Here is a 15821-nt window from a genome sequence, read left to right as displayed (position 1 = left end):
AGGGAAAATTTAGTCTGTGTTTACAGGAGGGAAATGGGAGGAGGGCAAACAATTAAAGAGACAGGAGTAGAGAATGTAAAGCACAAGAACGTGAAAGATAGAACGGGTAAAGGAAGAGCAGATGGATGTTATGTTGACCAGGAAAGGTGAAAAAAAAAGAGGAGAGAGAGAGAGAGATATAAGGGGCTATTTTGATGGGTCAGGTGGAGGGGAAGGAGAACATTGGGAAGGGTGAGAGTTAGGGGAAGAAAGTAAGAGAGCAAAAAGGGAGTCTGTATTCAGATAAAGGGGAAAAAAGGGAAGAAAGAGACAATGAAAAAGTGAGGGGAAGGAATAGGTAAAGGGGGGAAATGGGGCTTTATTGATAGTAAATGACTGAAGAGATTAAAGAAAGAGGAATAGGATGATAAAAAGAGTAAAGGGGAAAGACAAAAGGGGTGGAAGACAAACATAAAGAGAGAGAGACAGAAATAAGTGAGAGAGTGTATCTGTTTGCCACGCATGAATGTACAGCAGCGTTCCCTTGGAAACGGCAGCCGCTTGGATTATGAGCTGATTAGTGGCCCTCCTCCTTGAACCCCCCCCCTCCCACCGAGTTGTCTCCACAACAGGGTGTGTGCATGCTACCTGTGAAACGGTCTGTTGAACAATCTCTCACAAACACACACACACACACACACACACACACACACACACACACACACACACACACACTAAACTCAGCCTTTACTTTTGGTTGAATTGTATTCACTGTAGCCAATACCTTACCATGTCAACATCTCAATCTTTTTCCCTTTCTGCTGGACTCTGTCTCTCTGTGTGTGACGTGGCAGGGTGCTAATCTTGGCCCTTATCTTTGCCCGCAGCTCTGCTCACACTCCCTTCTCCACAAGCACCTTATCTGCCATCACTGTCAATCAGAGCAGATCAGGCTACCTACAGCTGAGTCTGCTCAACCACCCTCCTCCCCTCGCTCCTCCGCCAACCTTCCTTCCCTACATGTCTGTTACCAACACGCGCACCGCATCTCCCCCTGCCCGCAGCATCTTTCACACATCTCACATGCACACACAAGTACACATGCAAACTCAGGAACCATTAGAGGAGGCCATCAACACTGGCATCGGTCGTGGACTTCTGCACTTAAATTGGCTTCCTTTGTGAGAACCTGATTAGCATGTTTGACCACTAAACGCAGCATCCTTACCAGCTAATTACCACATCGGTTCGTGTACCAGCTCATAGAAAAAACAAGGGTGAAATTTGATTTTGATTAGCATTTTCCTCAAGGGAATAGAGCCAAAGTGCAGCAGTAATTCAGTATCAAGCATTGCAGCAAATATAAGCTCTTTTGCGATTACCAGCGGAAACGTTGGCTTTCATTGTCAATTGTACAAATTAAGAAAGAAGGACAAATAACCAAGAACAAGTATTTTAGACTTGTTGCAACCTATCATCATGTTTCACAGTAATCCGAAGTTTAATGAGGACACTACATGGATAAACATAGTTTTATTGCTGAAAACAATGTTTTGATGAGGGAGAGTTTGATGAAATGGAAAGTAATTTTAATATTGATCATGCTCTATGTAATGCAACTTTTTGATCTGTACCAAACTGCATCATGTAGGATGCGTTACTGTAATACTGTATACATTTACATTTTGCACAAAGTATGCACTACTTAATGTTTCGTCTGCTGCTCAGTTATATGCATGTACAAAGTACAGCAAGGACAGTCATGCAAATGACACACACTCCTGCCCATCGGCTTTCCAATCAGGGAGGCCCAGTGGACTCCCACCTGTGATCATACTAGGAAACCCACCCATCTAAACACAGCCCGCAGTCACACAACCACACAACCAATCAGGAGCACTAATCCAGACTGCTGACATTTTTGGTTCACAAGCCTTGCCATGAGGGCAGCTGCACTGCAGGCACGACAAAGGGGGAGAAAAAAATAGAACAAATCCCTTTTGGGCAGGTTTAATATTTTTTAGGCAAGGGCACTTTTATGTGGGGGCAGGTGTGCTCTGGCCCCCAAATGCTGAAGTAATTGTAGATAATGGAGTTTTAAGGACAGCTGCTGATGCAGGTTTAAGGGGGATTTGGGAAGAGATTTATTGTGGTGGAAAAGTTGGAGAGGTAGTGAAGGAGGATGTGGAAGAGGAGAGGCAGAGGTTAAGGGAGAGGAGGGTCTGCTTCGGCTTATCCAAGCAAAGGTGTGAAGCAGGAGGAAAGGGAGGGGAGATCGTAAAAAGTAAAAAAAAAAGATATGGCTCTATATTCTTGCAGAAAAAGCCCTGGGAGTGAGAGGGTAAAAAAAAAAAGAAGAACTCATCCATAGTTTAGTGTGAAACTAGAGCCCGTCTGGCCTGGTGCTTCTTGAGAAAAGGGGGTTATAGAGGGCACAAGCTGGATGACTAATTGGGGAGTGTACGAAATGAGGCTTGACTCATTCTACACCCTTGAATCAACTCTGCCCTACAGTATGCATCAAATGGGCTCCCTAAGTGGTGCTTTTCCATTGATTATACCCTTCCAATGTTACGCTCCAACTCCTTGTTGGAAAAAATTTGACAGGAAAAAGGGGGCAGTTGAAATGACGGTCAATACTTAACACGGGCAAAACAGAAAAGTCGGAAAGCAGAGAGTGAGTAATATCATATAAACAGATAGCCATGAAAGCGATTTGAGAGAAAGAGAGAGAGGACAAGGTGTGTAAAAAAGTGCGTTTGGCTTGCCGTAAACGCAGCAGTGCGTGGCACTTCGCCTGGCATGGCACTCACACTTTATGAGGTGTGGAAGGGCCGTCTCCCTCGCCTGTCTGCCCGTTTTAATGATACAGTTTAAATGGAAAAGCTGGAGCTTTAGTCGGCACCAAGGACTTCTCTCTTTCTGAACCAAACACACACACACACAAACCTACATCGGCATGCATGAATATATATTCACAAACACGCGTAGAACTTTACCCGTCCACACATCGGCATGATCTCAGGACATTTTTACTCATTTGAATAAATGAAGAACTGCAATTTGTTCAAAATCATATTTTGTAGTCATTTTTACTTAAGCATATAGGCAAGACCACTAAATCTCACATACACTTTGACCCTAACCTTAATCAAAAGCAACATAGATAGAAAGACATCAACTGAACTAAAAGTAGATGTAGTGTCAGGTTTGTAAATGTTACAAGAAACTTCAAATTCATATGCATTTAATGAACAAAAAGGCTTTGTGTTTCCAGGAGATTGTTTGAACACCTGTAGTTTGCACAGGGCATGCAACTGAAGTTAAAAGCCCAAACATAATATTTTGCTCACATTCCAAGACATTCAGACAGACACCCACTCTATACACCCTACACTTGCTGTATAGATGATCATAGGCCCTAGAGCTGTGGATGAGAGTGGGGAGCGACACCGATGAAGCCAGGAGGTGAAAATGGCTGTCAGAGATGTGAAGTCTCCTCAGATCTGCCCTATGTGCCTGGCCACTGTACAGACAGGTTTTTTACCCACACCCCTCACCTATCACTGTAACCTCTCAGAGGAGAACATACCGCAGTAATGCAATATTGATCTGACAATGTAATGTGTGTGTGTGTGTGTGTGTGTGTGTGTGTGTGTGTGTGTGTGTGTGTGTGTGTGTGTGTGTGTGTTTGTTTGTGTGTGTGTGTGTGTGTGTGTGTGTGTGTGTTGAGGTGAGAGATGTGCACACCAGCCTCCTGTACAAGTGACTAAGCTGTGCATTGTTTGTGTGTTTGTGGCATGTGTGTGATATGGAGGCGGCTATGAGAGCGGTGAATTAATAAGCAAGAGGTGAGGTGTTAGCCTTGGTGCTATTTCCGACACCTCACTGTCAGAGCTTTCCTCTTCCGTAGCGGGTCTGACTGAACAGAAACTAGCGGGGGCCGGTGCACCCCCATTTCACCTTTCACTCCTCTATATCGCCATCTTGCGCCTCTGTCTACCAAATGGTGAGAAAATGGTATTTTACTGGCTCTTATTTACTTACAATTGCACTTAAAGTGTAATGAGTTACCAATATGGAAATTAAGCCTTAGAAAAATGTATTTCCAAATAGATTTAAATAAAGGGAATGCCATTTTGAAATGTAATGTTAGCTCAAGGCATTGTTGCGGACGCTTAGTTGGCAATGTATATATATATATATATATATATATATATATATATATATATATATATATATATATATATATATATATTTAGTTCTAATATCTTAAGTCCAATTATTGAGTATATATGGATGAATTAAATCTGATGACCAAAGAATAGCATCCCCACAAAATGTGTGTGACACTGCACATTATGCTAACAATAAAAGAATGAATTAGTAAATTGAGTTTGATTTTTAGATATCTTTGTTTCTTTGATGTTGTCAATAGAGAACCCAGGCATGATACAACAAAAGGTAGATGTTGAATATGTGTTCATCAAGTAATGGTCCATCTCTTATTGCTGTAATTCAAATTGTCCTCAGTAGATGACCAATAAGCCGTTTAAAAATGCAGGACAAACAGTGTAAGAAAGAGATGGATAAAAACTAGTGATTCATAGTCTGTATGTTCATAACGCTACTTCACAGATGTTTTTCTTCCCACAGTGAACTTTCTTTTCCCGTCTGTGTGAGTCAGAGTCTGCCGAGGATAAAGGACCATTATTGTAGTGACACAAGGAAAGGAGACGCATGACAGCAATAAGGATTTAGCAGAGAGAGAGCGAGAGACTGCAAATAATATTGAGATTGTCTCACTATATACATTAAATGTGTGGACATTAAATGATCACATAGCTTAAAAGAAGAAACTGTATTTGTCATAGTACATACTTTTACATACATGAAATGTATTCTCTGCATTTGACCCATCCTTAGTATTTTAAGGAGCAGTGGGCTGCCCTTAGTGAGGCGCCCGGGGAGCAATTTAGGGTTAGGTGTCTTGCTCAGGAACACTTTGACATGCAAACTATGGGGAGACTGGGGATCGAGCCAGCCACCCTGTGGTTGCAGGACAACCACTCATCCCCATGAGCTACAGCCGCTATTGCTCACATGCTTAGATGCTCATTCAAACAGTTTTTGCTTGTTGTAATAATTTTCAACATGGGAGAAAACATGTCCTAACATAACATAACCTTTTATTCTACCATATTCTCATTATAATGCTGCTATATGCAGTTTTGAACATCAATTAATCGGTGGTGATGGATTATTGCCAAAAGTATTGACACCATCTAATGCCTCTTTTCTGTACTTTCTCACTGACTGAGATTTTAGGGTTTTATGGCACAAAGAGGTGCATTACTAAATGAAAACATAGTTTCCCCTGGTTCTAAAGCAAAAGAGAAAACGTTTGAGGGAAAAGGGGGGCGGGGGGGGAATGTGGCCTTAACATAGAGAAACACTTACCGTAGCAATACCAAGATGAAGAGATTTGAGAGTCTCAATCATAGTCTCAGCTCTTCATGGCAATTTCCCCAACAAATGACATATATAAATATATATAGTAAACATAGCTGCCTTGATATATGAAAAAACAAGCTGCCTTCATCCCAAAGCAAAAAGGAACCCTAATCTGCTCTGTTGACAAATTACCTAACTTCAAAGGTCTAAAAATCAAACATGGTTCTTAAAAGAAAAGAAACACTAGAGCACTCAGATGCACATCACACACACACACACACACACACACACACACACACACACACACACACACACACACACAGAGATAGTAGCCTCTAGTATAGACTGACTGACTCATCGGAGCCCCAGAAACAGCAGTTGTTCCCAGTGCAATAAAACAGGCAACTAATGGAACCACCCACACACCAAACATGTATTTGATCACGCACCACATTCACAAACACACACACACGCGCACACACTCTTTTTGTCCCAGCCCACTCATTGCTCGTTAGCTGCTGCTACATCGGGTGGTTGTCATTTTTTGTGTTGCTACTGTGACACAGTCTGGCTACTGCTCACTGTCTCTGCTGAGAGTGCACCACCAAAAATACTTCACCTAACAAACTCTTCTGATTACAGTTTGACTTTCTCGCTGTCTCCTTCTCTCCCTCCTGTCTTTAATCAGCATGTAAACAAGCACAAGGTCATTTTCTTTCTTAAACGAAATGGGGGAGATAAGAGGAGCGTGGCGTAGTTAATCCTTTGGACACGCTGATGGAGGAGTTTGTCCTGGTGATGCTCGGGTGTTAATTATGCAAGAATGCATCTCCTCTCTCTCTCTCTCTCTCTCTCTCTCTCTCTCTCTCTCTTTTTCTCTCAATTATTTCTCTCTCTCTCTTCCTTTCTCTTTTTCTCTCTTTCTCTTTCTCTCATTCTCACTCCACCTATCTTCATCTCTCTCTTTCTCTGTCTGTATGTCTTTCTCTTTCTTTCTCATGGTGACTCATCAGTTCATCGCTTTCCTTTTTTCGCTCTTTCTTCCTTGTTCCTTAGCTCTTTCTTTCATTTGTGATTTGCTGAACTCAGCAGCAACAGGTTGTCTTCACCTCTGGGTTTGTCTTTGAACAAATATGTGCAGATTGCCCGGATGCCTTCTATGATTGCCAAAATGAGTTGTGAGTCTGGTGAACTTGCTTGACAGGGAGGAGGGGGACGAAAAAGAGAGGAAAGGGGGGGAACTAGCAGGGGGAACAAGAAAGAAAAGTAAGAACTAGACAATGTTTCCTTTTTCCATGCAGCTGTCTTAGTAGAATACTTTTTTTTTTTTTATTATTATTACCAAATAGTTGTAGGGTCCCAACACCTGTTTCTATTGAGACATCACATTGTCTGAAACTAGATGGAGGCATCCTTTGAATATTACACAACTTTGAAGGTAGATTTAAGCCTTCATCTTCTCAAAATGATTTTCTCAAATTTGAGTGGAATGGAAAGTTAATTAGCCAAATCCACAGCCTTTTTTGATGATTTAGAAGAAAAGATTCTGCCTACTTTTTGGTTTGTTATTTGTATTTCTACCCGATTGTTATTGCCAGACAGCCTGATCTGGATCCAACGGAAAGTTCGATTTTTAATTGGTTTGGGAAATGTCATATTCCAGCGTGCAGCCTAACTAAGAGACAGCAACAATCCAACCCGAGTAAAAGAGTAAAAGCATCATTCTTGGAGGTATGACAGCACACGGGCCTCATTTCCATCTTTCTCCGCTATTTCTCAGCCTTCTCCTCTTCCCCAATGAAGCAGCAATGTTAACAATGCTGTCCCAACATTTACCAGTTCTGCCTCATTACAGCTAAAGAAGTGGATAAATTAATCCACGCAATCACAAAGGATTTATCATTTTGTCAATTACTCTATTGATCATTTTAAATTGTTTGTTCATCTTGTTTTTAATTCTTGTCATTGTGCTTTTAAATATTCACCTGTTGCTTTCAGGCATTTTATTTGAGCACAGAATACATATATGTAACATATCTGAGTCTGTATGTAAAGAAACAACATTGAATTATGTATTTACTTCCTCACAATATTTGCTCATTTCCAGAAGTCGTCCTTCCTAAAATGATCCCTATACAGACTACCACTGATGAGGGGAAGGATGAACAAATACTTGGGTTTTGGTGATGTGACAAGCCTGTTATACTGTATTGCAGTATATGTTGAAGATCAAGAGGACAAATGGGCCTGGCTGTTCTCTTCCTCTGAACACCCAAACTCTCCTGCCCTGCAGCCTTCAAAAAGCACCATCTCTCCTGCTCATTTGTCCGGTGCCTCTGGCCTCCCATCTTTATGGGCTGGTTAAGGGCTCTCTCACTATCAACTATGTTTTCGCCCTGTCCACATTGACCAGTAAAAAAGCCAGGCGTTCCACGATGTTCACCCGCCTGCCTGCCAGGATTAACATTTCGCGCTCTCCAAGGTTGAAAATCCCATCAGATGGAACAAAATTAATTTTTGCACAATATTCAGGACCACCAGCCGCATAATAGGAGACAATGCCGAGTGCATCCCTCGATTGTGATTCCATTCACTCCCTAATCGGCAGGATGGCCGTGCACCGTGCAGCAGCGTAGTAAATGCTTTCATCCCAAGGGGATTAGAAAAACAATGGCCCTTTTTAATTTCTTTTCTAAAGCGGGCAGCAGAAAGAAAATGATATAGACATAATTGATGATGAGGAGAGCAGCGGGAGCCTTAACAGAGGTCTCACGTCCAGTGCCCAGGCCTTCTTTTTTTCTTCTTCATAATGGCAACTGCTCAGGGGCACTGGAGGCTGACAAATCTGGCACGGAGGACAAATTGATCGGCAACAGAACACAATTTGTCCCTTAAAAGAATGGGTAAAGGCCCTGTGTGGCCTGAGTAATTAGTTTAAACTGCAGCATGTCCAGGAGTGGACCCGCTGGAAAGGGGCTCAGTGTGTCCTCTTAAGACACCCTGACGCCTAACACACACAACTCTCACCTGGAATACTCCCCACAAAGCCCTTACTACTGAATCAATCATTTAACATCATTGTTAGCTTGCATCTCTTAGCGCCTCATAAATTCCCTTAAGAAGTCACATTTCCGTGAAAACAATTCTGGTTTAATAACAACTAAAATCAAGCAATGAACTTGGAAAACAATTACATGAGTTCAACTTTGGTTTGTATTGATACTCACGATCGAAGGCATGTGTGATTTTAGGGCAGTAAAATGGGAAACATGCTGATTGCTTATTCTCAGCGTACACTGACTGAGTCACAAACAGAGGCATGTGACAGGTCTATGGTGGCCACATCTGTGGTATGATGGAGGGAGAGTGTGAAGAACATGGATGCATTGGGCCATGTCAGTGTGCTTACTGACACATAATACCAGTATTGCACAATATTCCCCTGACCCATTTTTGTGTGACACACACTGAAGTCAATTTTCTGCACTTTTCATGCACTGAAGAAGACGAAGAAGGAGATGAAACAAATTTGAGAAACCCAAACCTTTTGCTACTCAATTTGGTGGAAGCTGATATCTTCAAGCTCACCCTTTCAAATATGAAGTGAAACACTTAAGAAAAGTAGGAGTTGGTCACTTTTTTCCTCTCCTATCTTCTTCACTGTTGCGCTTGGCTGCTTCGTCATCAATACATGGGTCAGGTGCTGCTGGTACTCTCACTTAGAAACCAAAGAATGTCGATCCCTTCAGAGAATGCTCTCCATAAATGACACATATGAGGTTGGGGTGCCAGCTGAAACTCAGCACATTCCACAGAGAACGTGTGGAAAAAAGAGGGTGGGGCAATGAAAGTGGCAAAAAGATGATTAGGCAGGAGAAGGCATTGGGGGAGGGGAGGAAGAGAGCACCAGTAAATGAGAGACTTAATTGGCTTTTGGGCTTCAGTAGTACCCAATTAGCATGCTTGTTACATGCGAACACCAGGAGCTAATTGGCATAAGAGGAGAAAGTAGTGTGGCCCTGTAAGGAAAAGGCAGGATTCATTTGAAGGTTCCAGGCTCCAATGGCGGCATGTTGGGAGGCACACAGTTGTAAAAAAAAACTAAAAACATTTTGGTGCTTTAACAGCAAAAATAATTCATACTTTCTCAGTGTTTTTGTTGCCAGATAATGTTGCAAAGAAAGTTCCATGATTTACATAGAGTTTATATATCAACAACTTACCTGGATCTACACAAATTGTATTGATGTGGAAAGGAAATGTTAGTGCCTAGTTCACAAACTATTCTTTGGCGGAAGTCAATGTGTGAGTGTCCTACGAATTAATCATATCGTGGAGGAAATCATTCACAGGCATGACCTAACCTGTCCTCATGCAGTGACATGCTGCCCTACATCAGGGGATATGCTGCATGTGCACATAAACACAACAGCACTAGCTCACCAAGGGCAAGGGGCTGAATCTCTGATTACATTTACTGTACAAACTGTAGCAGCAGGATCGGGAGCACGGGACATCAAGAGCTCATTATGCTCTTTACATGCAATTAATCAAACAATGTAAACACTGCTTGCCTCAGCCACAACACACAGAGCCAGATTCTCTGGTGGCAAGTTGAATGCTGTGACTGCAGTACGAGACTTAGTATGAATAAAGGAATGTGAGTTATAGAAAAATGTAAGATTCACAGCCAATCTGGAGATGATGTAAGAGTTGTGGCTCCCTGCTGAGACCACACACACAGATATATCTACCTCCTCGCTGTCACACTGTTAAGCCTTTAGTCTGCTGCTTTGGTGAAATGCACACACTGTGTTGTGATATGAAAATATCAGTAAAAGTGACACTTTGTAACAATGAAAGTACTACATGAAGGAGTAGAAAGACAGCATTTTGATTGAGATCCTTATAAAGCTGGGCATGTACACAGTACACTTGTCTAAGTAAATATGACTTAAATTGGAGAAAAAAAAATACTCAAAAAAATATAACATTTGGTCCCAATCTAAATAGAGTAAACTCTACTCTTGCCTCAGAGTTAATAAGTTAGAGTATGTTTTACTCGTAGTGGGCGTGGTCACGCTGTTTTACTCCAACAGATTTCATTCTGAATATTTGCTCCTACTCTACTGGCTGCGGCATGTAATTACGCTCCAAAATGATGAAATATTACTTTAGAGAAAAATAATAGTAACTCTGCAAAAGTTACTTTTCCCTGTGTACAAAATGAGTTTTTCCTGTGTACATGTTCCTTCGACTGTGACGATCTGGGTTCAGTTCAATAGACAATCTCTACTAAGTGGACTTTTTTTGTTGTTTCTTAAAAATGTAGCTCTAAACATTTTAAGGCATAATCAGTGATGCCAACATAACAATGTTTTTTAGTCTGTATTCATGTACTGTTAGTGGATTGTAATTAGTATATTTATGCAGGTAGACACACTGGAAGAGAAGGTAATTGGTGATTCACAGCAGTTTTTATTCCTTACATATTTCACAGTGTTATGTTTTATCAAAAGACATGGGGTGTTCACATCCTCTGCTTCACCTGTCTGCACACTCCAACCCCTTAGGCCAAAAGGGCAGGCCTTTATTATATGCAGCTTATATTCATCCTGTATGAATGATGCCAAAGGCATTATCATAGTGCTTTAACTTGTCTCTGGGTTTCAGCAAACTAAACTTCAGCTTTCCCCATCATTTTGATTCTTCCATCAGTATGTTCAAGTACAATAATTTACCGTTGCAAAATAGTGTATTCTGGATCAAAGGTTTGCGTAAAATACAGCATTCTCTGTGCTGCTTTGTCGAAAAGTGTATTGACACAATGTCGAAGTGAGGAAGCCATACAATAATTTCATGCTGGATAAACATGATGAAACTGTACTGTTTGATCTCTTAGCTATCAACACTCCCCGTGACATATATAGAGTTGCTTTTGAAAATGTGATTCACCTGCGGCAAATAATCTTTTCAGGCAGCGTTTTAGTATTATTTTGTTCGTCCAACAATTACTTTTTTCTTTCAGGTATCATCTGGTGAGAGAAAGACTTGACACCGCCACAGTCTGACTGCACAATCATCTCTGCAAACTGTTTGGAGTAGCCACCGAAAGGGCAGCATTATACGACGAAGCATCAAGCCATAACAGTGACAATGAGGCTTGTCAAGAAGTGTCCCTTCTTTCGGTCTGTCCCTGTTTCCCTCCAACTCTTCTGGTGTTCTCTCCATCTATTCTTCCCTCTCTCTCTCTCTCTCTCTCTCTCTCTGTGTGTGCCTGTGTCATACACGCATCGACACCCACACACACGCAGAAAGAAAGCACATCTTCATTAGCCCTCTGTATGCAGGCGGTGCTCAGTCTGAGATTGCAGGACTGACCCCTCGCTGTGAGATGTACTGGGGAATTGTTTACCCAAAACCCCACAGAACATGCCATTAACCTCTTTATAGATAGAATACAAACAGGAATCTTCCTCCATGAGAGCAATAAAGACAGGAACACCTAGCCAGGACCATCGTGACAATCATCTCATTATGAAGCTGTGGGAGGCAGTAACGAGCCAGGGATCTCGGTCACCCAGGGACTCTTTCTTCGGAGTGTACCTGTGTGCATAACATTCAGTGAAGTACCTATGAAATGAAGTGAAGTGAAAACAGCTGATTAACCCAACAGTGAGGAATACTATAAAGCCCAAGTCCATCAACCACCTTTGGCCCATAAACCAATCCCTTTACCTACTTTCTTCCTCTCCTACTTCCTGTCCCTTCCCTCTTGTCTTCTTCTGTCTCTCTGTACCTTTCTCCCTCCCCAGAGATTTAGATGGATATCCCGAGGCTCTGATTAAAGCCCCAACCTGGGAGGGTGTCTTGGTTCACGGTGAAAAGAAGTGTGTGTGTGTGTGTGTGTGTGTGTGTGTGTGTGTGTGTGTGTGTGTGTGTGGGGGGGGGGGGGGGTTGGGTTGGGGCTGGGCACGGGCACTAGAGCACTTTCACGTTCTTAGGGACCGCGGGCGTAATTCAATCACACCTCGATAATTCCCCTGATGTGAGAGTTGAATCCCCTTCACACACATCAAGTACAGATACACACCACAAGCTCATGCTGATCCCAGATTGAGGGTCTCCTCCTGGGTGAGCTTAAGAGCCCACTACTGGGTAGGCTTTACCTGTGTTGTTTGAAGAGGCCATTATTTTAATTGAAAAAGTTACCCGTCCGCCAAAGGCAACCGATAGAAAACAGGAAAAATATGTATTTTTTTAAACGGGAGAGAATTAAAACAAAAAACACCAGATGGTGGTATACATGGTAAAAATGATTGTTTATACTTACTGTTTGATTATATGTGATAATGAGAGTGAGATTCCTTAAGGCAATTAGTGTCTGCAGCAGCCATATTGTGAGAGGACAGGGGAAGGACGGCACAGGCTGTTATGAAGGAGCTCTTATCAAATATCTCCGCTGGGGTGATTAGTGTAATAAGACACTGCAAGGTGAGATAGGCCACTCACAATCCTTTAGTGTGTGTGTGTGTGTGTGTGTGTGTGTGTGTGTGTGTGTGTGTGTGTGTGTGTGTGGGTGAGTGATCAAGAAAGACTGGTTCTGATAGCGAGCAAGAAAAAGAGGCTGAGAAAGTCGGGACTCTTTCCATCTGTTTTCATATCCGTGTGTGTCTGCCTGAATGTGCGTGTTAATGTATACCGTGTCCCCATGTGCCTCGACGTGTGCACATATGTGCGGGTGCGTGTGTGTGTGCGTGCAAGTGTGATATAATCCCTATGTTAATAAAGGATCCCATGCCAGGCTGGCTGCCCCAGGGGCTTTAGCCTATGACAGAGGGCAGATTGGGGGCACTTACCCCTGGCAGAGTCTTCTGTTCATGGAGGGCGCTCTGGGCCTTCAGTGCTGACTCTCTGGCACAGTATGTTAGAAAGGCACATCCTAGAGTATCAGGGAGACAGGAGAGAGATGGGTTTAATCCACAATGAACCACCATTTATGACAAAAACAAGAAAAACGGTTAAAGTGTCAGAGACCATATTGTATTCTTTAAAGAAAGAGTATGTGGTATGTTGTGTTTTGTTGGATGCTAAGTAAGGGCTTTATAGTAGACCACAGCACATGATATCCAAAACATCATTTTGATGATCTAGGGATTTTAGCATTCAGCTCCCATCAAATACAATGTCTAAAATGTAAAAATACCGATTGTGAAAGCTAAGAGCACAAGACATATAAGAGATTAAAAAAAAGTAAGCTTTCTCCATCTTTATGTTACCCCGTTTAGACTGCAGTGTATTTTTAAACACAGATCTTGCTTTTTATTGGCTCTACCATAAAAGTTCATTTTGAATGCACCATGTAAAGCAAGAAAGCCAGTGTAACATCTCTCCATTGGCGTTTGTTCAGAGATTTGGCATCCTTACAGTCGACTTCAGAAAACCACCTTGTAACCTTCCAAATGGACGCAGAGTTTTGTGATTTGTCAAGTAATTCCAATCTACGCAAGCCATACTATAAGACCGTACAAGCTATTTCCAAAAACATGTATTAGATTAAAATGGAATTCATATACTGCGCTGACAATTGGAATGTGTCTCTCTGAAGTTAATAGCTTTATAGCCTCGGAGAAAATAACATGCTGTGTTGAGAAATAAAATTACAATAAGATACACATTTCTTTTTAAAATATGACAACCTCTTAAGATTACATTTACTGAATTGTGTATGCATATATACACTGCTTATGACAAGAACATGTTTGCTATATTGTTTGTATTTTTGTTGTTGTTTTCCCATTTAATAAAATGAAATGAACCAAGCAAAACTAAAAAGAAAAATGTTCAACATACAGGTGTAAAAACAGGTGTGTTCCTGAAGATTACATTTAAATCGGGAGTGATGATGCTTAGTCTCCTGCAGACAGGGCATTATTGTTTTCATTTCACGACTAAAAAAATATGCATTATGTCTTATGAATGATTTCTGAGTTATTGAACTGGCCACAGGAGGAAATAGCTGCTAAATTATTAACATCCTCTGGTGATACGCTAAAACTGTGCCCCCACACATCTCTGGAGACTTTCCTTTAAGTTTGAAAATTCCAGAAAACAGAATGAATATGCATCAATAAATAATTCCTTTACAAAAATGTGACAGCTTTCATTAAAGGGTGAGTGGTTGCTCTGTTATGCTCTTGGCAGAACTGACAGTGGGTGACCCCGTTCAGAAGAGGTTTTGCACTGTGCAGCATAATTTCCCATTACTGCATGTCACACCTGCTGCCAAGGATTCCCATGGGAGAAACGAGACACACACACACTCAGACATACTGATGATACCCTGCATGCAGCACATAGCACCCATCGCCCCCAAAACCCAGCAACACACTCTGGCTCCCGGCCAAGAGAGCTCCCTTTCACGACAACCTTCACCCACCTCCACAACTAGGTGGTTAGAGGAAAAATCGCCTAAACGACACTGATGAAACAGCATGCCACACAACAAAGCAGAAAAGTTTGGGAGCCTGGGGAAACACTCTTCATCCTTTGTGACATTACAAAACTGTGGGACATGAGCCGAGGCCTCCTTGGGGGGCACGTCTTAGCAAAGGCTTATGGGAATTGTAGGCTGTGGCTGCTCTTCCAGTGCCCGAGCATTTTTGGTGTTTTTCACCGGTTCGCTGAACTGCATATTACCAAGTGTAATAAATACGTTGGCAAGATTTCATCACATGATATACTGAATGACATAAAAATGTCCCAACCAGAACTCTGGCAAACAAAGTTGAGCATTGAAGTTTTATTTGATCATTTTCTTTTCATGAAAGTATTTTTGATTCAGTAAAACTGTTATTGTACATCTTAAATGCATGCATCAATAATTCAATTTTATACTACTACTACAAAAACGTTGGTAATTTTGAAACAAAACTTGAAAGCAGAACTTGTACACCATACTGCATTGTAATGTGGTACTTGTATAGTGTGGAGCTTGATTAAACGATGTAAATACTTGAGATCCGAAAACTGGACCTCTGTTGAGTTTTTCCAGACGCATGCTTAAAGCAAGTTAAACTGCATCTGAAACAAGTGAAGCGATCTCTCCCCACTTGCTTACAGAAAAATGGCTTTCGATACTATTGGTTTAAATTATTTGTTAAACTGGACTTCTTTTTGTGCAGTGCCTTTGATATCCAGGCCTGCTGCATGGCTGCCTCGGCTTCCTCTGGGTATTGGAAAACCGGCGGGGCTTTAGGAAAGCTTCATATCCAGCAGTGCTGGCTCAGGGGATACCTTAAACCCAAAGGACTCTGCGACTGAGAAAGCCAGTTGTGGAACAGATGAGCATTCTACTTGGAGAACATGAGGAGAGACACAATGATACA

General features: G+C 41.8%; 1 protein-coding gene across 16 annotated transcripts in view; it reads right to left on the bottom strand.

Annotated features, from left to right (window-relative positions):
- Positions 1-15821, bottom strand: part of celf6 (CUGBP Elav-like family member 6) — a gene marked incomplete at both ends in the record, with an annotated part of 117733 nt that overhangs the window by 95327 nt on the left and 6585 nt on the right. For all 16 annotated transcript variants that reach the window (XM_079217245.1, XM_079217248.1, XM_079217237.1 and 13 more), the window contains one exon: positions 13293-13375. In XM_079217245.1, coding sequence (XP_079073371.1) covers positions 13293-13375 — 83 coding nt within the window. The remainder of the gene's footprint in view (positions 1-13292; positions 13376-15821) is intronic.

The sequence above is a fragment of the Taurulus bubalis genome, assembly GCF_910589615.1.
Source record: "Taurulus bubalis genome assembly, chromosome: 4".
Classification (NCBI taxonomy): Eukaryota; Metazoa; Chordata; class Actinopteri; order Perciformes; family Cottidae; genus Taurulus; species Taurulus bubalis.
Note: the sequence above shows the minus strand (reverse complement) of the source record. Positions and strands in the feature narration are given on the sequence as shown.